Below are 22,918 nucleotides of genomic sequence, written 5' to 3'. Positions count from 1 at the left end.
ATGATAGGAGTGCAGATCTGCCCCATGCATATTCATTCGAGCTATCCCGAAAACCTGACATAAGAACATAAGAATTGCCGCTGCTGGGTCAGACCAGTGGTCCATCCTGCCCAGCAGTCTGCTCACGCGACGGCTGCCAGGTCAAAGACCAGGGCCTAACTGAGTCTAGCCTTACCTGCGTATGTTCTGGTTGAGCAGGAACTTATCTAACCCTTTCTTGAATCCCTGGAGGGTGCTTTCCCCTATAACAGCCTTTGGAAGAGCGTTCCGGATTTCTACCACTCTCTGGGTGAAGAAAAACTTCCTTACGTTTGTACGGAATCTATCCCCTTTTAACTTTAGAGAGTGCCCTCGTTCTCTTCACCTTGGAGAGGGTGAACAATCTCTCGTTCTCTACTAAGTCAGTATCAGTATCTTGAATGATTCGATCGTGTCCCCTCTCAGTCTCTTCCAGGACAGGGTTAGGGACCACTGTGCTACAGGATCTCACTCCTAGCCAAAATACCTAGAAGAGGAGAGTTCTTTCAGCTAAATTAATCGAATCTCTTAGTTCAGTCTCACCCAATTTGACCGAGTCTTTGTGTATAGAATGGCACCATGATTTTCATAGGAGTTGGCAAATTTCCTGAAACAGTGTCCATTCTATAAAATTTGGGTTTGATTGTTACGAGCAACTTAACCTGTTTTGACAGGTGTGCATTTGTTACAGAACACAGTAAATAATTTGCATTGAGTAGAGCTACAACTTGGTTCATGGGAAGTAGATACTCTGATTTGTCTTTTGGAAGCTTGGTTTCAACTGCTTTTCTGGAGAATTCCATTGTGGCATATACAGTTTTCCGTAATAATGTGCCACTTTGTTATTTATTTTTATATTTGCTACAGTGTGCAAGATGAACGTGCACAGACGCTGTGAAAGCAACGTAGCACCAAACTGTGGGGTGGATGCCCGAGGAATCGCAAAAGTACTTGCAGACTTGGGAGTAACACCAGACAAGATCACGAATAGTGGCCAACGAAGGAAAAAGGTAAGGAAAGATGATCCCTCTGTATCTCGCGTGAAAAATAACATTACTGAATGTACGTACATAACACTGTGAGGCACCACGTGAAAACGTGCAAACAGAATGTAGGAATGTTCTGATAGAGAAGACGCCATGACTGCCTCTCTCCTCCTCCGCACCTGGTGGTAATTTCAGTCCTGTTCTGGATTAGAGAATGGCACGGGGTCAAATTTTTCCCTGTCCCCACGGGGGTTCATAGACAACAACGCAGAAGACAAAGGCGCACGCCGACAACTGAGCGCAAGATGGAGGCGCGCGCCAAAGAAAATTACTGTTTTTAGGGGCTCCGACGGGGGGTTTTGTTGGGGAGCACCCCCAGTTTACTTAATACAAATTGCGCCGGCGTTGTGGGGGGTTTGGGGGGTTGTAACCCCCCACATTTTACTGTAAACTTAACTTTTTCACTAAAAACAGGGAAAAAGTGAAGTTTTCAGTAAAATTTGGGGGGTTACAACCCCCCAAACCTCCCACAATGCCCCCACAACGCGGCGCAATCTGTATTAAGTAAAGTGGGGGGGTTCTCCCCCACGCCCCCCACCCGTCGGAGCCCTAAAAACAGTACTTTTCTTTGGCGCGCACCTCCGCCCTGCGCTCAATTGTCTGCTCGCGCCTTTGTCCCGGCGCGCTTTTGACCTGACACCCCCCACGGAAACTCATTTTCCAGTCCTGGCGAGTTCTTTTCCTGTCTCTGCCCCATTCCTGCAAGCTCTACCCTCATCTGCACAAACCTCAAACACCTTAAAATCATAAGTGTTTGAGGCTTGTGTGATTAAGACAGAGCTTACAGGAATGGGACAGGGACAGCGACAAATTTCACGGGGACGTCATGGGGAAATTGAGTTCCTGCAGGGACGTGTCATTCTCTATACTGGATCTGACAAGTCTTTCCCAATGCATTGAGATTAGAAGCATGGGCTTCACTTGGTAGCATCAGGGACTGCAAATACCACACTGCACTGGGAATGTAAGTTAAAAAAAAAACCGGAAAATCTTGACTTGCCTCAAGAGGAATTAGATATAAGTCTAATTCTATTTGATATACCTCATTACGAGCAAAAGCACATCAAAGTGTCAGGGGAAGAGGGATTCCAGAGAAGGGGGAATCAAAGACACCTAGACCAGTGTTCTTCAACCACTGGTCCGGGGACCATTGCCGGTCCACAGAAATTTCCTGCTGGTCCACAGGGCCAGCACATGTATCAGACCCAAACAGTGTACTTCAACCGCCGGTCCACGGTGTGATCAATGTGGCATTATCTTCGAGCCAGCTCCCTCTTCCTAACTGATTCAGTGCACGAAGCCACGGGCATCCTGCGCCTGAACCAGAAGCCTTCTCTCTGACTTTGCAACGTCAGAGGGAAGGCTTCCAGATGTGGCATGGGATGTGCAAGGTGCAATTAGTACTATTATGGGGGGCGGGGTCTGGGGTGGAGATTGGGTAGAGATGGGCGGGGTCTGGCCTACGACTTAGCCCAGTGTTCTTCAACCGCCGGTCCACGGACCGATACCGGTCCACAGAATAATTATTTTATTTCTGCCGGTCCATAGGTGTAAAAAGGTTGAAAAACACTGACCTAGACTATACTCTAGGGAGGAAAATACAAGAAAGAAAAGAAATAAGGCACAAGGATGCCACAATATTCTTAGAGGGTAATGGAGAAAGGTGGACGGATTATAGAAAAGGAAAAGAAACGGGGAAACATGCAAAAAAAAAATTTAAAAAAATGCAGCATGTAAATTTGAAGCCGTGCACAAAGCATTCTTCCAGTTAAGGGGAAAAGTTATCAGTGCGGGTTACCATTAAGACGGGGAGGGGGGGGGTTACTGTTAATTCAGGTTATTAATAACAAGGTCTCATTGCATAAAACGGGACCTGTGCAAAAAAGTTAGTGACAAAATGACACATTTTAACTGTATCTCACATTGGGGTCCTTTTATTAAGGCGTGCTAACCGATTTAGCACATGCTAAATGCTAAAACACCCGTTATATTTTATGGGTGCCTTAGCATTTAGCACGCCTTAAGAAAAGGACCCCATTGTCAACTGCACTCCTAAGCCAGTTATAAATGAGCAAATAAATAAATGCTTCCCATATAAAATCGATTTCTAGAAAAGTAAGGAATTGGTTCTTATTTGTTACAGGTGTCAAGTTTCAAGTTTAATTCATTTTAATATACCGACCATCGACGTGCACCTGGCCGGTATACAATGCTAAAAAAAAAAATGAAAAGTTAAAATAAATTTTGGGAGGGGGAAATATGAACAGTAAATAGACAAATTACAAATACGAACATGAGCTTGAGAGTAAATGGGGAGGGGAAAGTTAATAATTACATCATTAAAAGCAAATTAATTAAAGGGAAGGGGGGAGAGGATAAAACACCAGGAATGGGGATCGCTTTTTAAGAGTGGTTCGTGTTTATTTTGCTAGCATCCATAGGCACTTACAACATCTGTAATTCAAGGAAGATATATATTATAGGCCCTCTGCCACTGAGCCGAATGGGAGATTCCCATCAGAGGAACTTGCTAGGTTCCATGTTGAAATGTTGTCTGCCATCTTTGAAAAGGAGTCCATAGAAACACAGAAACATAGAAATAGACGGCAGATAAGGGCCACAGCCCATCCAGTCTGCCCACCCTAATGATCCTCCCCTACCTTTGCCTTGTGAATGCTGGGTGGATGAGCTCTGTTCACCCGATCATTGTTGTCTTACAGGTCAAAGAAAGAAGAAAGTTCTATCAATAGAATAATATTGGTATTAACCCTTTGAGGCTGAAAGAGCCGGGCTCTTACACCCTCACTTAAAATGCTTTCTTTGGATCCAAAGTCCTGATTCCGACAGCGGTGGGCCAAGTCAGTGACGTTTCAATATCCACAGTTTTCTGCTGAGACGAAAAAGTCCATTTGCAGGTCACAGACCTTAGAAATCTGTCCAGTATTGTCCTTGGTTCCCCGGTACTGGAGTTGCTGAATCTTCATCTGCCTTTTGCCATTTGTAAAAAAAAAAAACAGACCTGAGAACTCTGTCCAGCATCAGTTTTAGTTCTCCAGAACTGGAGTTGCTGAATTTTCATCTGCCTTTTGCCATTTGCAGTAAGCAGATTGTAGAAGTCTGTATGACATTAGCATTGGAGTTAATTTCCGTTACTCACTATCAATCATTAGTCCAAAAAAACCCTTTCCTTTTCTTGAAAAAAATAACATATATAGTAGTGAATTCTTCTTATTCATTTATCATGTATTATAAATACACATATTCAGTCAGTTTATGCTCTTTATATTCATGCTTTGCTCCAGAGTTTTGCAGTCCAAAATTTTATTACGCCACTGCTTCAGTAACACCAGCATGAATATAATAACCCCATGGGGAAAATGCAACCTACAGCAGCCTTTATTAATAACTAGTTTTTTAGCCCGTTATATTAACGGGTGCTAGAATTACCTCCCCCCTGTCCAGCAGGATCCCTTACATGATCCCCCCTGTCTAACAGTACCTCTTCTCCCTGCCAGGGCAGACTCAAAAGAGGAGCTCCGCCCCCTTCCAGCAGACTTGCTGAAGATTTTGATGCAGGCACGTGGTGGTCTGTTGGCGGGCCGGGCTGCTGTGTTCTTGGCCGAGGAACCTTTCCTGCGGGGACAGTGGGCGCCTCGTCTATGGCCAGCGAGCTCATCATGCACATCTTCTTCTCCCAGACTGGCTGCGGGCCTCAGCCACCTTTTTGCGCCGGCGCGAGCACCTCTTCTACCCAGCGCAAGCGCCTCTTCCACCCTGCATTCTTGTGCCGCCGCAGCCGACATCCGACTCGGGCCGCCGCAGTTGACATCCGTCTCGGGGGGGAGGAAGAAAGACAGAGAACGGAGAGGCGGCGACGGCAAAGTTACTGGAAGGGAAGGAACGCAGGCGGGGATCGTGCAAATAGCCACCACTGCGTCTTTCAACAGGACAGACCGTAAGCCACGCATGCGTACTTCCTATATGTCGCTACAGCTCATGGAAAACCGGCGCACACATAGGAAGTGCGCATGCGCGGCCTAGCATTTTATTATATTAGATGTATGGTAAAATATAGCCCAAAGTAGCAATGGGTTTCCTTTTCATAACAGTGGCAATAAACCCGCATCTCTGCCTTTCTCTCAGGACATATTCGGAGGTGCCAACAGACTAGCATACTTCTTAGAAATGGTAGGAAATATAGTAACATAGTATATGACAACAGATAAAGGCATGAACGGTCCAGCCAGTCTGCCCAATAGCCAAATCTGTGAGAAGAAGTGATGGGAAAATTAAGGACAAGTCAATTGAGCTATAAACCCTGAGGGAAGAGACCAGCTGATTATATGATGCTTGCACAGAGCTGATTATGCAGATTGGCTTACATCACAGTGTTGGGAAAAGAAGCAGCCTGTGCTGGATTTGTGCTGTATCCCTACAGCTTCTCAAGCAGCAGTTGTGTAATACTTTTGAAATAACTTAAGGCTATGTTGAGTGCATCGTCTTGTGTGTGTGTATGTTTGTGTATGCGCATCGTCTTGTGTGTGTGCGCACATCATTTTGTGTGTGCACATCACTTGTGTATGTGCATTGTCATGTGTGCATCATTGTGTGTGTATGTGTGCATCGTCTTATGTATGCGCATTATCTTGTGTGTGTGCACACAATGCCTTGTATGTGTGTGTGCATCGTCTTGTGTTTGTGTGTGTGTATGTCTTTGTACGCGCGCATCGTCTTGTGTGTGCGTACATCATCTTGTGTGTGTATGTTTGTGTATGCGCATCGTCTTGTGTGTGTGCGCGCACATCATCTTGTGTGTGTGTATGCATCATCTTGTGTGTGTATACGTGTGTGTGTGCATCGTTATGTGTGCATCACTGTATGTGTGTGTATGTGTGCATCGTCTTATGTATGCGCATTATCTTGTGTGTGTGCGTACAACGCCTTGTATATGTGTGTGCATCGTCTTGTGTTTGTGTGTGTGTATGTCTTTGTACACCCGCATCGTCTTGTGTGTGCGCACATCATCTTGTGTGTGTGTGTGTATCTTCGTGTGTGTGCGCATCATTGTGTGTGTATGTTCATTTCCTTTGTGTGTATGTGTGTGTGCGCGCGCATTATCTTGTGTGTGTGCGCACATCGTCCTGTGTGTGTGTGTGCATCTTCGTGTGTGCGCGCATCGTTGTGTGTGTGTGCATTGTCTTTGTGTGTATGTGTGTGTGCACACGCGTACATATGGTGTGTATTTGTGTGTGCGTACATCGTCATGTGTGTACATTGTCTTCTCTGTGTGCGCGCACATCGTCTTCTGTGTATGTGCGCGCATCGTTGTGTATGTGCATCATCATGTGAGTATGTACATCGCCTTGTGTGTATATGTGTGTGTGCATAAACGTCGTGTGTGTGTGCACGCGCATCGTTGTGTGTGCGCATTGTCTGTGTGTATGTGTGTGTGCGCATTGTTTGTGTGCACGCACGTACATCGTCTTCTCTGTGTGCGCGCACATCGTCTTCTGTGTGTGTGCGCGCACATTGTCGTGTGTGTGCGCACATCGTCTTCTGTGTGTTTGTTGGTTTAGTTTTAAGAGTATTTTCAAATGTTTCATCCAGAAGCCCTTTCAGACCTCGCATGTCACTGTTTCAGCTTTATGCACTGACAACGGCTGAATCTGCCAACTTGCCTGGCAGATTCAAAGTTTTTATGCACGAAGTCCTTGTGCGTGGGTAGCACAAATGGGCCGAAAAACTGTGAACTGGCAGTATACCATATTTTGATGCTTCATTTAGGGCATGATTCACTACTCTTCCTTTCCTCCAGAGACACAGAATAGGGGAAAAACCTTAGCTTGTTTACTTACTAAGGGCCAGTTTTTCTTCCTTAGCATATCTGACTTGATCGAGTTTATCAAGTGCAAAACATACAGTCTAAGACTTTCAACCATTCTACAAATGGCTGAACCGTGTCCTTTCATTGCCATTCTACATTTGTCAAATACAGCTGTTACTGATGAATTAAAAAGGCATAAACAGAGATTTCTAAAAGATAATTTGCATTGTTTGGAAGTGCAATCTCTCCAGCTTCTGGCCTTCCTTGCTCACTTCGATCCTGCATGTTTCTGTCAGCTTCCGAACAGGCACAGCAGGAAAGCAAACATGTTAGGGTGCATTTATCAGAGCACCCGTCTGTAGCTGGCACAGATGTTGCCTCTTTGTAAAATAACGCTTGACAGCAAGTGAAAAAAAGGAAGCTGTTTATGATCAGAACAGGCCTGCCTAGTGAACAATGGCGTACCTGGGGTGGGGGGGGGGGGGGGGGAGGTCCACCCCGGGTGCACGCCCCAAGGGGGAGCACAGGAGAGAGCTGAACGGGGACAACAGGGGACCCGCGGGGTTAAATACAACTCAAGCCGCGAGGCTTGTCTTCTGTTCCTATCTGCCCTGCCGCGCACACATAGCTGACCGGAAGTCTTCCCCAACATCAGCGCTGACATCGGGAAAGACTTCCGGTCGGCTATGTGCACGCGGCAGGGCAGGCAGGAAATGGAAGACGAGCCTCACGGCTCGAGCTCCATTTGGCTGAGAAAGTTGCTAAGATGAGGGCTGGGAGGCAAACGCGGAACACAAAATGGGGGAGGGAATGCATTTTTGGACACAAGGCATGAACTTGGGAAAGAGGATGGAGGAAGGGAGGAAAAGAGATGCTGAGGTGGGGGAGGGAATGCTTTTTTAGACACAAGGTATGAACTTGGGAGAGAGGAAGGGAGGGAAAGAGATGCTGAGGTGGGAGAGGGAGTGCGTTTTTGGACACAAAGCATGAACTTGGGAGAGAGGAAGGGAGGAATGAGGTGGGGGAGTGAGTGCGTTTTTGGACACAAGGCATGAACTTGGGAAAGAGGATGGAGGATGGGAGGGAAAGAGATGCTGAGGTGGGGGAGGGAATGCGTTTTTGGACACAGAAGGCATGGACTTGGGAGAGAAGAAGGGAGGGATAATGATGGTTGTGTACACGGGGAATGGAAGAAAGGAAAATTTTTGGTCATAGGAAGGGAGTGAGGTACAGATGAGAGGGAGAAATATTGTGGTGCAATGGTCAGATTGAAATGGATGCAAGAGGGAGGAATGTTGGACATAGTGATGAAGGGAATGGAGGGAGAGATGTGGCATGGTGCTGGAGAGGGGTGATAGGAGAAATGTTGGGCATGAGACTGGTGAGCAGGGGCAAAAGATGAGAAAGGGATAAATGCTGGACCATGGTAGGATGAACCAATGGACAGCAACAGAAGAATTTACAGATTGAAAGCAGAAAAAAGAAACTGGGACCAACTTTATGGAAAAATAAGTTTCTAGACAACAAAGGTAAAAAACGGAATTTATTGACTAAAATAGGTTAGCTTTGGGAAATGTATATAGCAGATGTCTTTGTATTATGTTCAAAACAAAAGGAAATTCATTTCTGGTTTTATTTCTACAGTGTTGAAGTATTTGCTGACCCTTGCTGTGACTGGTGGGGATCCCCAAGCACCGTCAGCAGAGGACCTCCTCTGGAGATGGCCAGAACTCCCCTCCACCAAGCACAGCAGACACTGGCAACATCCATGAGCCACTGAGGTGCCAGCATCTGTGACTCAGGGACGCTACTGCTGCCTGCCAAGCTTGGCAAAAGGGATCCCCGGCCAACTGCAAAGGAAGTTCTCAGCTGACAGCTTGGGGGTTCTCATCAGCTGAGTATTTATATTTTATATTTACATTAGAGGCTCTAGTAGAAACCCATTTAAAAAGTATGTATTCTTCCCAATTAATATTTCCAAATTAATAAATTGTCTTTGCTTATTTGTAAATGGGTCTCTACCAGAGCCTTTAATTCAGTAGCATAATTAAATGAAATAACTATTTCTGAAGTTTATAGGGACGGGCAGGGACGAAGGGGATTCCTCGCTGGGACAGGTGGGGACGGAGGGAATTCCTCGCGGGGACGGGTGAGGATGGAGGGATTCCTCCTGGGGACGGGTGGGACTTCTGTCCCTGCGCAGCTCTCTAGTGCACAGCCGGCCACCCTCCCTATTCTGCTGCTGCTGCTTTCCTTAACCAGCAGCAGCGGCAGTAAACAGGAGTGTCCGCGGGTGCTCACCGGCATTGCTCATCTTCTGGCCGGCTCCCCTGCTGAAAGCCGCGGGCGTCCACTCCTCACGCAATCCGCAGCTGCATCAGAAGCGTTCCATTGATACTGAGCGAAGTGTTTCTCTTATTTTGAAAAAAAAAATCTTTGATGCCAGTTTCTGGTATTTGGGTGGTCTCGTATTTTTCGTGTGAGATATTGTGAACCGGTGATAAGATACAAAGGCATTAGGTTGATTCCAGTGTTTGAGGTCTACTTCTCTCACATTTTATAGATATCAGAGTGCAGTGGCATAGTAAGAATAGGAGGCGCCTGGGGCAGAGGCACCCCTGTGACTTCACTCCTTCTGCGGCCCCCACCCCAGCTCCTTCCCACCCCCCATTCCACACTTATGCTCTCCCTCCCCACGCACCTCTAAATCTTTGCCAGCGCGAGTGGCTTCGGCAGCATGCTCCTCACACCGGCGTTGGATTTCCCTCTGATGTCACTTCCTGGCCCTAAGATCCGGAAGTGATTCAGAGGGGAACCAGGCTGGCATGAGCAGCAGGCAGAAGTTGCCTGTGCTAGCGAAGATAATATAGAGGTATAGGGTGGGGGAGAGGGATGGACCCGGACGTGGCAGGGTGAGGTGGAGAAGAGCCTGCGCCACCACCGACTCGGCGCCCGAAGCGGTCTGCACCCCCTTACAATGCCACTGTCAGAGTTATTCGGTCTTGATGAAGTTTGCTCAGTTTTGTAATGTTCTACTGCAGTGTATCTCAAACTGTGTGCCTCCTGAGATTTCAGGTGTGCCGCGGTACACTGGGGAGGAGGAGAGGCGTCCTGTAGGCAATCAGGGGGCGCCAGCACCTACCCTTTTCTCTGGCTCTCTTACCTTCTGGCACCCCTCCCCACTGGCGTCTCAGGGCCCTCCTGGAGGGCTTTCAAACACACAGACATCGACATGATGATGTCACGTATGCGTGTGATGTCATCATTGCGATATCTGCGCACTTCCAGGTGCCTCGAGCCACCGCGGCTCGAGAAATTTTGCAGGATGCTATTCTACTGTATAATATTACACCTAACCTCTAGGAATGCCCCTGATCTGCCCACGCCCCTTTCTGTGGCCACACCCCTTTTGAATTGCATGCTAGAAAAGTTAGGTGCAAATATGATAGAAGAATGACTAGGGCAAATGCACAATATAAAGGCAAAGTGTCCGCCAATGACCTTGTTAATGCCTTGCTAATTGCGTGGCACACACATCTGCCCTATGGCCCAGATTCCGTAACCACGCCATTGTCGGCGGCCGCCTTAAAAGCGGCCGCCAGTCGAATGTCAATCACGCGACTGCACTGGGTACAAAATTGCCGCGGCAAAAGTAGGTGCCGGAAATGTAGGGCAGGGTTTTCCTGGCTTCCATATCCAGCACCTACCTATGATATGAACCGTGGCTCTGTAGGCACTTTGGGCCGCCTAAGGCAACTTCCGGTGTTAAGCCACACCCACTGTGGTGTTAGGGGACCTAAAGCGCCTATGGAGGCACAATTCCAGGGCCAGTTTTTTTAGGTGCCTTGAAACTCAGTTAGAAACATCATTTTTACTGAGTTTGGGTGCCTATTGATGCCTAAAAAAACCCAGCACTGTTTAGAGAATCCGGGCTTGAGTGCCTAAAGCGTCTACAGCAAGAGTAGTTCCGGCACTGGATTTTTTTAGGCATTGGTAGGTGCTTTGAAACTCAGTTAAAAACGTTAGAAATCAAGATTTATCCCAAGTCTCTTTAAATTTCTAATTGATCCTCACACACATCCAGGGAGGGGGGAAATGTACTTTATAACATTACACTTCTCCCTCCGTATTCGCTATGATAGGGGATTAACAGAACCGCAAATACAGAAAAACCGTGAATAACTTTTTCATATGTTATTCGCTGTTTTCTAATAAAAACCATCGTGAATATGGTGAAACCGCGAATAACATGGTGGGAGGCCTAGACTGTTTCTGAAGGAGAGGCAAAACACAGTGAAGAAAGCGCTGGGAATCGGTGATTTCTCTATGCAAGCTGATGTAATTTGGGGGGAGGAGCCAGCAAGCTAAAAACCGTGAATAATTGAAACCACAAATGCTGAAACCGTAAATACGGAGGGCAAAGTGTACAGAAAAAACACAAATAACTTTTTCATATGTTATTCGCTGTTTTCTATTTAAAAATATCGTGAATATGGTGAAACCGCGAATAACATGGTGGGAGGCCTGGCCTGTTCCTGAAGGAGAGGCAAAACACGGTGAAGAAAGTACTGGGAATCGGCTATTTTCTCTAGAAACGCTTGGAATCGGTGATTTCTCTATACAAGCTGATGTAATTTGGGGGGAGGAGCCAGCAAGCTAAAACCCATGAATAATCGAAAACGCGAATGCTGAAACTGCGAATACGGAGGGAGAAGTGTATTTATTTGGATGTAAGTGCTGATTATTGTACTACTGGATTAAGTATTCTTTGCACTTTTGTATGATTTGAAAATTAATAAAGAATTTTAAAAAAAACAACAACATTGTTTTAACGGCACTTTTTTTACTGAGTTTGGGTACCTACTGGCACCTGAAAAAACAGCGCTGTTTAGAAAATCCAGGCCTGAGTGCCTAAATTTGGTGAACTATAATGAATCCAGAGAAGGATGTTGGGCTTCATGGACCCTTGGTCTAATCTAATATGACATTTTTTTTTTGTAATGTTTATTAATAGCCAAAGAAAGAAATTACAGAGAAGAATAGTCAATCTTTTCTTATGTTCTTAAGTCACTTATAAGAATCTTTTCCCATAACAAACTGCTCTTGTTCTGACTCTTTCATTAATCCTGGAGCTCAGGGGTAACTTCCCAAAAAGGTAACACATCAAAAGTGTGGCGGACAAAGCCGCGCTGACAAAAACACGCCGGACATATGCGCGTCACTGGTTCACCCTATTTAAAGCCTTATCTTTTACGCTCTGAGGGAGGGGGTGGTGAGGAACACCCCCCCCCCACTACAATTAGAAGTCCTGGCACTCCCGTTGGGGGAGTGTGGGGGGGATCCCCCCCCCACTACACTGAAAACTCCCGAACAGGGATAACCGGGAGTTTTCAGTGTACTGGGGGGTTCCCCCCAAACCCCACCGCAACGGATGCGCCAGCACTTCTAACTGTAGTTGGGGGGGTTCCCCCCCTCAAAGCATAAATAGGGTGAACCGGAACATTTTTGTCGGCGTGGCTTTGTCTGCCACGCTTTTAACGGTGTACCCCCAAAAGACAACAGCACAAAAAGAGAGCTGGCAAATTAAAACCTTTTATTTCTGCAGGGCATATTTCTGTGATTGTCCTTAGATGTTCATTTAAGAGAGTTTAATGTTTTGTTTTGTTTTTAAATCTTTAGCCCATTCTCTCTTTTTTTTTTTAAGGTCATTATTTTGCTATCATTTTGCAGTTACGTTTGAGAACCCTAAAGCTGTTTCTTTCTTGGGTGGGGGGTTTTCACAGCTGATTGCAGGTGCAGAATGTCAACAGCCCTTGCCTGGTATCATGTCATCCGAAGACGACAGGTCAAAGTCAGCGCCGACCTCTCCGTGCGACCAGGGTTAGATTCCTTTTGTCTCTCTAAGTGTGAACGTGTATCTTGCCACTTGCTTCTCCAGGTCCTGTGCAGAAATAAATCATTTGCTGTTACGCAGATAAGTGCTGTTGAATATTGAACCACATGTTTTTATAGTTAACAAAAAATAATAATAATAATTTATTTTATTAAAATATTTGGTCAGACAGAGACATGAAATCAGCCCAGAGAAGTGGTGTATGATGACCAGCATTTACTGGAAAATGACTCGACACCCAGAGCGAGGGGGATGGTCCACTCTGGACGCCATCTTCCTTGGGGCGCCATCAACCCTCCTACCGCGCATGCGCTACCCTTCTTTCCCTGTACCTTTTTAACTTTGGCTCCAGCAGCCACCAACTTACCGCCCGCGTCGGCTTCGGCGTTCTCTCTCTCCAACGTCACTTCCGAGACCCACGCCTAGGAAGTGATGGCAGAGGGCGAGCCGACACCAACGTGGGCATGCTGCTCATGCCGGAGAAGTTGAACAGGGAAAAGGGAGGGGGCACATGCGCGGTGGGCGGGGGAGGGGCACCACTCGCCCTTACTACGCTCACCCTTACTACGCCACTGTTGACACCGCTGTGTTTAGGCGATTGTGCCTGCATCACGGATGTTATCAAAAAGTATCACTTCTGGCGCTGTTTCATCAAGAAGCTTTGAAACCGTTTTGAATGACAACGTTTTGATCACGCCTGTAGGAGTCATGCGCACATCCACTGTTTGAACAACAGGCACCTCACCTCTGATACGCGCACAGTCGTCACTTAAATCCAGTGATCTTACACTCCTTCTCTGGGCTGGTTCCGCTTCTTTGTCTGACTGAACGATTCGCTGTGTTTTCACGGAAACTTTTTCTCGCTCCACCTGTGACTGCAACAACTTTGTGCTTTCCTCTTTTAGAAATAAAAGAACTCGAAAATAATATTAGGAAAGCTTTGTCCTTTGACAATCGAGGCGAAGAGCACAAAGGTGCCACCACTGCATCGACAGAAAACCAGCTCACCGACGTGGGGGAAAACGGAGAAAATGGGGAAGTCCGGCTCTATCAGACCAAGCGGATGGGCCTAGAAGAATTCAGCTTCATTAAAGTACTGGGGAAAGGCAGTTTTGGAAAGGTTTGTGGCTCCTGCATTGGGTTGTTCTATAATCTGGACCATGAGTGGGAGGGATTAGATTGTCCTTGAGGACCTTCCCTGTGCCCTGATACCTACTTACTATCGGGCATTGGAAAAGTGTAGTCTTTTTTCTGCTCATGTGCTTATATTTAAGCTGAGACGCAACTGTAGATGACGACACAGGGATCTCTCTATCCTCATCCTGACCCTTCCCGTCCCATCCCTGCAAGCTCTATCCTCATCTGCACAAACCTCAAACACTTTAAAATCATAATTGTTCGAAGCTCATGTGGTTAAGGCAGAGCTTACAGGAATAGGACAAGGGCTGAACTCGTGGAGAAGGGACAGGGATATTGAGATGCCACAGGGACAGGCACGTCAGTCGCACGCAGGTCAATGGCGCGTGACACCTGCGTGCAGGACGATTGCTCACCTCCGTTTCCAGCTATTTTACGGCTTACCGGAAGCGTTTTGAGAGGGGTGTGTGCATCACTTAGACCACAAAAAAAAGGGGGATGACCCAGTTGCTCCAAGAGAGTCCTGAGAACAAAACCCAAAAGAGAATGTGGATAACGATGTTCTTGATGCTACATTATTGGTGTATTATTATTCCAAGAGAATAAATGTACAAATCCACATATGTTGCGGTGTAACAGGACCCAACTCTAAAATGGTTAAGGGGCTGGAGGAGTTGCCGTACAGAGAGATTAGAGAAACTGGGCCTCTTCTCCCTTGAAACGAGGAGACTGAGAGGGGACATGATCGAAACATTCAAGATAATGAAGTGAATAGACTTAGTAGATAAAGACAGACTGTTCACCCTCTCCAAGGTGGAAAGAATGAGAGGGCACTCTCTAAAGTTAAAAGGGGATAGATTCCGTACAAACGTAAGGAAGTTCTTCTTCACCCAGAGAGTGGTAGAAATCTGGAACGATCTTCCGGAGGCTGTTATAAGGGAAAACACCCTCCAGGGATTCAAGACAAAGTTGGACAAGTTCCTGCTGAACCGGAACGTACGCTGGTAAGGCTAGACTCAGTTAGGGCACTGGTCTTTGACCTGGGTGCCGCCGTGTGAGCGGAGTGCTGGGCACGATGGACCACTGGTCTGACCCAGCAGCGGCAGTTCTTATGTTCTTAACATGGTCTATGTTTCGGCAGACAAGCCTTCCTCAGGGGTCCAGGTTGATGTAAATACACAAATAATAATAATGTAATTATAATAAACTTTTATTTATATCCCGTCATACCTTTTCAGTTCTAGACAGTATACAGTAGCGGAAAACCTACAAAGTGGATAATGAACCTTTTCGCTTCTAGACAGTGTACAATAGTGAAAACAGACGTTGCTAGTGTGGATGAAAAAGTCAAACAAACTTGAAAAAACACTCTTCAGCGGAATGTTTTTTGAGTTTTTTCTCCATTTATTGTCTTGGCATGATACATCAATAAAGTAGCATCAAGAACATTGTTATTCACAGTCTTTTGGGGGTTTTATTTTCATCACTTAACCAGCTTTGGGTTTTTGACTTTCTGCTGACCCATTTTGCAGTGAACCTGGCCAGTTAAGTGGTGACTATCAGCATATAACCAGCCAAGCACTAATTCCGTCCCTGTAACGCCCTCCCCAAATAGCCAGTTTTTATTCAGCGCTAATTGGTTATTTTCTGTGGCTTTAACCAGTTAAGTGCCGTTGAAAAGTAGTAACTAGCCTGAACAGGCAATTTAACCAGCCAGGATCCGTTTCTGGCTGCTTAAATTGTCGTGGATATCAATTGGTTACTCCATCCAAAATGACAAAGACTAGGAGACACTGGGTGAAATTACAGGGAAATACAGTGTTGCCCCGCGAATTCGCAGTTTGCGGTCTGGGTCATTCGCGGTACTCTCCGACCGCCTCTTCCTGTACTAAAGTCGGGCTTCACCAATCAAGAGCTGCGTGTCAAAGCAGCTCCTGATTGGTGAAGCCCGGCTTTAGCGCAGGAAGAGGCAGTCGGAGAATTTCCTTCACTCGCCGGCGTTCCAGCTGCCCTCTCCTGCCTCCCCTGGCGAAAAACCGTATTCGCGGCAGTTAGTGAATCTGTGTTTTAAAAAAATTTGGATAAGTTCCTTGGGGAAAAAAATCCATGATCTGCTATTGAGACAGACATGGGGGAAGCCACTTCTTGCCCTAGGGGGGGGGGGGGGGTCTAGGACGATTCATTGCAGCCGTTTCATTGTGGCCAGTTCAGGGTGACCATTTCAGCATGATGAGCTGGTTACAATGAATTGTCTAATTTCAGCATTTGGGGAGGGGCAATGCCCCCCCCCCAAAAAAAAAATAAAAAAATTCAGTGTTTGAGGGGCAATGCCTCCACCCCACAAAGAATTATATCCTCTCCCTCTCCTCCCTGTTTTTGCGATCTGGCACCTCTGTGGTGGCTGGCGGGGAACCCAGGTCCTGGGGGAAGAAGCTGCCACCGGAGCCTGCTGCGTTGCGGTGCCTCTGCCATGCTGCCGGAGTGCTGCATCGCATCTTTTGAGCCCTGGCCCTGGAAAGAGAGGCAGCCGCAAGAGCTGCTGCATCAGCCACCCTCTGCAGGCGCCCTGAAGCCCAGCCTCCCTATAATAGGACGATACATCACGGCCGTTTTATCGTAGCTGCGCTGAAACGTCCCGCGATGAAATGGCCGCAATGAATAGCCCCATTCCGTGCCCTGGGATCGGTAGCATAGAATGCTGCTACTATTTGGGTTTCCGCCAGGGACTTGTGACCTGGTTTGGCCACAGTTAGAAACAAAATAGTGGGCTAGATGGACCATTTCTCTGACCCAGTATAGCTATTCGTATGTTCTTATGACCCCCGACATCTTTAATTTTACGAAGTCTATTTCTGGCTGTACTGATTATTTTATCAAGTTTTCTCGGCAGAATACCAAAGTAGATTGCCGGACCTTTCTTCTGCGCAGTATAAATTCGACGGTGTCACATCAAACACGAGTGTGTGGTGCAGTGGTTAGAGCTACAGCCCCTGAGGTTGTGGGTTCAAATCCCACGCTGCTCCTTGTGACCCCGGGCAAGCCACTTAATCTCCCATTGCCCCAGGCGCATTAGATAGAGTGTGAGCCCAACAGGACAGACAGGAAAAAATGTTTGAGTACCTATATGTAAACCACTTAGCCCATAAGTGGTATAAAAATACTTAAATAAAGCACTGCCCATTTGCTGCTGCCCAGATGGGTAGTGCATCATTAGTCTGACATTTCCACCCAAACTTGTCCACCTTGGGCGATTCTGCTAGTCGTGAAACTACCAACAGCATAGCTTCTCAGATGTGCTCAAGCCCTAGTGGCACATCACGGCCATGTACCAAGTCACTAGGACTCAAGCACAAAGTTGATGGCAGGAACTCGATTTCCCTGTCCCTGCCCCATCCCTGTAAGCTCTGCCTTAACCACACAAGTCTCAAACACTTATGATTTTAAAGTGTTTGAGGCTTGTGCAGATGAGGACGGAGCTTAGGCATTGGTGGAATGAGGTATTATGACATCACAATATACTTGAGGCTTGTGCAGATGAGGACAGAGCTTAGGCATTGGTGAAATGAGGCATTATGACAACACAATCTGAGCTCTAGAATGTTGCTACTTAGGATTTTAAAGGGTTTGAGGATGGAGCTTGTAGGAATGGGGCAGGGACAGGAAAAGAACCCGCGGGGATGTCCCTGTGTCATTCTCTCGATAGCACCTAACAAGAACTGATTATTTATCTTAAACATTATTTACACTGCTCTATAATATTTTCTAAACCTGTTTAACCCTCCTTGGTTCTTTACCATGAACAATGTTATAAGGAAGCGTTATAAATTGCTAAATAAAGAAAGAATGTTAATATCGATTTTCTCTGCTCTCTGTCTCCAGTGCCGTCATCCTCCAGTGACAGCTGTAGAGACGAACGTACGTCCGCTGGACGTTCTCGTTGTGTTTGTCTACCTAAGAAGAGTTTTATGTTCATTCTAGGTTATGCTGGCAGAGCTTAAAGGTAAAGACGAAGTATATGCGGTAAAAGTCCTAAAAAAAGACGTCATTCTTCAGGACGACGACGTGGATTGCACGATGACAGAAAAAAGAATTTTGGCACTAGCTCGGAAACATCCTTACCTGACACAGCTCTACTGCTGCTTTCAGACAAAGGTATGATGCATAAGTTGGTCAGAGTAGCACCGTACTGTCAGCCCGTGAGGATCCCCTGGAGCTGAGTGTTTTTCTTAGATATGATAATAATAATAGCTTTATTTATATCCCATCATATCTTTCAGCGAAAGTTACATCAGGAGTATGAAGTAGAAGGAAATAAACAGACGTGTAACGTAATTATATATATCTGGAGGCAGGAGCATGCAAGTAGACGTAGAGGAAATCGTTTGAGGAAGTTTAAACGAGTTTGTCAAATAGATGGGCACCAGTGGCGTAGGAAAGGGCAGGGGGGCAGACCACCCCGGGCACCGTCTTCACGGGGGCGCTGGTTCCTTTCCGCCCCTCTGCGTGCTTCTGTCCGTGTTCGCTGGCACAACTTTGGAACTCTCTCCCTGGAGTCCTGCGGTTGGGCAGAGATTGAGTTTGTTTCAGGAAACAACTGAAAACGCAGTTGTTCGTTGACACGTTCATGGAGTGTGTTCATTTTGGCACAATTCGAGTGAGTTGTGAGAACCTCCAAGTTCCGTATGCTATGGATTGATTTTAAGCGAGTCAAATTTGACATTATACGACCCCTTTGTGTCAGTGTATGAATCTTGTAAGAATTAGTAGGAATGACATCTAGATGATTCTGCCGCGGGTTGACATTATTTTTATTATTCATTATTGTGTTTATTTGTGCACCGCTTTGATTTAAAGCAGTTTATAAATTGTTAAAATAAATAAATAGTAGAGCAGCCTCTTCCACCTGCTGCTAACGCCAGCTTCAGCTCCCTTCTAATGCCACTTCCGGGTCACGGGACCAGGATGTGGCATCAGAAGGGAGCCGAGGCCGGCGCGAGCAGCAAGTGGAATATGCTGCTCGTGCCAGCAAACATTTTAGGAGGTATGCGGGGGATGGGGGTGGACGCACGGCAAGACGCGGAAGAGTAGAAAGGGGCACATGGTGCGGGGATGCCGGACGCCACACCCCCCCCCCCCAGGCGTCAACCTCCCTCGTTACGCCGCTGCAAGCATAAATATCACTGCAGATATTACAGTAAGGTGCAATGAAATGGTGAATCAGAATACCGCAGGGTTTTCAACTCGGTTCTGGGAGGGTCCAGTGATGATGTCGCTTTCATATGAAGTGTTGATTGCTGTAAGAGCTGTTAATAAGTATGGTGAACTGAAATTTTAGGTTTGAGTTATGTATATGTGTGTTTACATGAGTGTTTGTAGTGTGTGCATATTTTCGTGAATTCACGATCAGCCCTTTGTATATTAAGCTCAGTTTAAATGAACAATTAGCGTTAAAAACTGTATGGTGTGTGCCGAAAAGTCTTTGACGCAATCCTGAGCTATGTTTGAAATTTTAAATCGCAGAAAGCTATCGGCTAATCTTGAAAAGTATTTCTGGCATGTTCTGAAATCCCAACATGGGAACTTGCATGTAACCTGTTTGTGCAAAGAAATGTGAAGTAGACTGTTTTATTTTCCAGTGCCAGAAGATGGCAGTAAAGAAGCAAAAATGGCTGCCCTCTTCCAGCCTTCAGAGAGTGTTTTTGCTGAGCTGTATGATTTGTTCACTTATTGGCTATATGTGGCATGGCAACTGAACAGAAAGCTTGAAGCCCTTGGATTACCTCCAAAGCATCATTTACTGATTATTTAAAACAAAAAAAATCTTTATCACGTTTTCCAGAAACCTGCTTTCAAGTGACCCATCTCTGAGAGTGTGGCATGCACAAATCAGCAGGATTGAAAGACCAATGTACTAGTAGCTAATGCTCGGATTCTCTGAACGGCGCCATTGGCAGCAGCTGCCGTAAGAGCGGCCGCCGATCACGTATCAATCACGTGACAGTGCCTTTTAGAATCGCGCCCCTGGCAAAGCTAGGCACCAGAAATGTAGACCAGGGTTTTCAAGGCCTACATTTCCGCCGCTTACCTTTGACATGATTCACACCTACACAGGCGCTTTGCCGCGGCTAATGCCATGCCTACAGTGGCGTTAGGCACCTTACAGCGTCTACATGGGCGCGATTCTGGTGCCCATTGTTAGGTGCCATCAACTCGTTTTCTAGTCCTAGCTACTTGATAATGATATCAAGTTTTCGTGGCAGAATATAGAAGTAGATTGCCGGGCCTTTCTTCTGCGTAGTATAAATTCGATGTTGTCACTGTTGTCGCGTCAAATGCGATCCTCTGCCTCCAACACTGCCCATTTGCTGCTGCTCAGACGGGTGGTACATTGTTAGTCTGACATCTTCTGAAACCTGTCTGCCTTGGGGCCCTGCTGGTAGTGAAACTACCGATGGCATAACTTTCAGCTTCACAGATACGCGCGGTGGCAAGAGAAGTCCATGTACCAGAGGTTGTGGTAAGAGCGATTAGCATAGCTGGTTTTAAGAAAGGTAATGAACAATTTCCTGGAGAAAAGTCCATAGTCTGTTATTAAGACATGGGGGAAGCCACTGCTTGCCCTGGATCGGCAACATGGAATGTTGCTACTCCTTGGGTTTTGGCCAGGTACTGGTGACCTGGATTGGTCACCGTGGGAACGGGCTATTGGGCTTGATGGACCATTGGTCTGACCCAGTATGGCTGTTCTTATGCTCTTATGTGTGCCAAGTATAGGATAATCAATCCATTGTGACATCACTGATGAGGTTGGCTCTGTGGCACTGTGAAATGAGGCATTATGACATCACAATCTCAGCTCTGGAATGTTGCTCTCATTGGGGTTCCGGAATCTTCCTATTCTTTGAGATGCTGGAATGTTGCTACTCCTTGGGTTTTGGCCAGGTACTAGTGACTTGGATTGGCCATTGTAACATCACTGATGAGGTTGGCTCTGAGGCACTGTGGAATGAGGCATTATGACATCACAATCTCAGCTCTGGAATGTTGCTCTCATTGGGGTTCCGGAATCTTCCTATTCTTTGAGATGCTGGAATGTTGCTACTCCTTGGATTTTGGCCAGGTATTAGTGACCTGGATTAGCCACTGTGAGAACGGGCTACTGGGCTCGATGGACCATGGGGCTGACCCAGTAAGGCTGTTCTTATGTTCTCATGTACCATGATATAGGAAGGCGCCCATAGGCTGAGAACCAGGTAACAAGGTTCAATTCCCACTGCAGCTCCTTGTGACCCTGGGAAAGTCACCTAACTTTCCATTGCCACAGGGACAGAGAAAGTACCTGTATATACAGTACATATGAAAACCCACTATGATTGTACCACAGAAAGGTGGTATATCAGGAATCTGATAAGAATATGCAATAACATGAGCATATTCCAGAATGCAAACCAAGTGATATAGATGCAAATGAGGCTTTAAGGGTACAATGAAATAAGGTGGTTTGCTGTTTCCTATATGTTACTTTAGGTGTGCTCACTAAGGCCTAAAATGTAACCTCAATCTCGGACAGGTGTTCAGGTTTTTTTTTTAGTTTGTTGTACGCATCAACGGGGGAAGTGAGATTAAAACACTGGCTTCCCTGGAAGTCAGCCTTGAAAACCCCTTAGCTAATCACCAACACCCAGTACAAGTAATTAGGGGCTTCTGGAAACAGTGGCTTATAAATAAGCCCATGCCTACAACTAGGGTGGTAAGTGCCCTGTACTAGTGTGTCGAAGGTCATTTGGATCTTGTAACCTGTATTTTAAAAAATGGACAGCATAATAGGCACAGATCCAGGGAATGTTTCCACTATCAGCAGGGACAATGTAACAAAAGAGTCAGAAAAGACACTATGTAAACCAAAACAGACCGACTCTATAATAGTAACTCAAACCACGAGGAGGACCCGTTATGCTAAAATTCAGCTCAGAAATATAAAACTCTGAAGAGGAGGAGGTAACCCCCTCTTAGAAAAAAGAGTTTATCTTCCAATCATTGCTTCATAATATAACAAACGAGTCCAACTCAAAGGTATGAATGATTATAACGTGTATATGTCTCACTAATGGTGCAATATGCATCCAAAAACACTTTCAAAAAACAATCAAAATTTCTGCATTCAGGTAAGCACTAAGACTTTGCATTCATATAGTAAGTTTCTCAAAAAGATACTTGTCAGGGTCCCGACGTGGCCCCGTTTCGGTGTCTACTTCAGGAGACCCCGTCTGGCTGATTAGCTTGCTTACAAATTGACAACCATATAACATTTAAATGGTAGATCGTTCAGCAGATGAAAAAATTCTTTGTGCAGATTTTTTCATCTGCTGAACGATCTACCATTTAAATGTTATATGGTTGTCAATTTGTAAGCAAGCTAATCAGCCAGACGGGGTCTCCTGAAGTAGACACCGAAACGGGGCCACGTCGGGACCCTGACAAGTATCTTTTTGAGAAACTTACTATATGAATGCAAAGTCTTAGTGCTTACCTGAATGCAGAAATTTTGATTGTTTTTTGAAAGTGTTTTTGGATGCATATTGCACCATTAGTGAGACATATACATGTTATAATCATTCATACCTTTGAGTTGGACTCGTTTGTTATATTATGAAGCAATGATTGGAAGATAAACTCTTTTTTCTAAGAGGGGGTTACCTCCTCCTCTTCAGAGTTTTATATTTCTGAGCTGAATTTTAGCATAACGGATCCTCCTCGTGGTTTGAGTTACTATTATAGAGTCGGTCTGTTTTGGTTTACAGATCCAGGGAAGCCAGTGTTCAAATCTCACTTCCCTTGATGATAATCCTTGTCATCTCAATGCAGGTGACTTTTTTATCTTCCATTGTCCCAGATACCCACTTAGATTGTAGGGAAGGTATTTTGGATTTAACTCGTGCCTTTTTCATTAGTCGCTTAAGGCGTTCTTACAATCTTAAGTGTGTATCTGAAACTGTGGAA

The 22,918-nt window shown here is 45.9% G+C and overlaps 1 protein-coding gene and 1 long non-coding RNA gene across 2 annotated transcripts in view; one reads left to right on the top strand and one right to left on the bottom strand.

Annotated features, from left to right (window-relative positions):
* PRKCE (protein kinase C epsilon) overlaps positions 1 to 22,918 on the top strand; it is a 736,834-nt gene that overhangs the window by 452,645 nt on the left and 261,271 nt on the right. Inside the window, exons 7-10 of the mRNA XM_033935756.1 lie at positions 886 to 1,028; positions 12,672 to 12,768; positions 13,687 to 13,901; positions 17,897 to 18,070. Of these exons, the coding sequence (XP_033791647.1) occupies positions 886 to 1,028; positions 12,672 to 12,768; positions 13,687 to 13,901; positions 17,897 to 18,070 (629 nt within the window). The remainder of the gene's footprint in view (positions 1 to 885; positions 1,029 to 12,671; positions 12,769 to 13,686; positions 13,902 to 17,896; positions 18,071 to 22,918) is intronic.
* LOC117356491 lies at positions 12,463 to 18,828 on the bottom strand. Its single transcript, XR_004538652.1, has 2 exons — positions 18,038 to 18,828; positions 12,463 to 12,829 (listed from the first exon to the last, which is right to left on the bottom strand). It is a non-coding gene; the product is annotated as an uncharacterized LOC117356491 (long non-coding RNA).

This window comes from Geotrypetes seraphini, chromosome 3, assembly GCF_902459505.1.
Source record: "Geotrypetes seraphini chromosome 3, aGeoSer1.1, whole genome shotgun sequence".
Taxonomy (NCBI): Eukaryota; Metazoa; Chordata; class Amphibia; order Gymnophiona; family Dermophiidae; genus Geotrypetes; species Geotrypetes seraphini.
The sequence above is the reverse complement of the archived record's forward strand: the minus strand, read 5'-3'. Positions and strand labels throughout refer to the sequence as shown.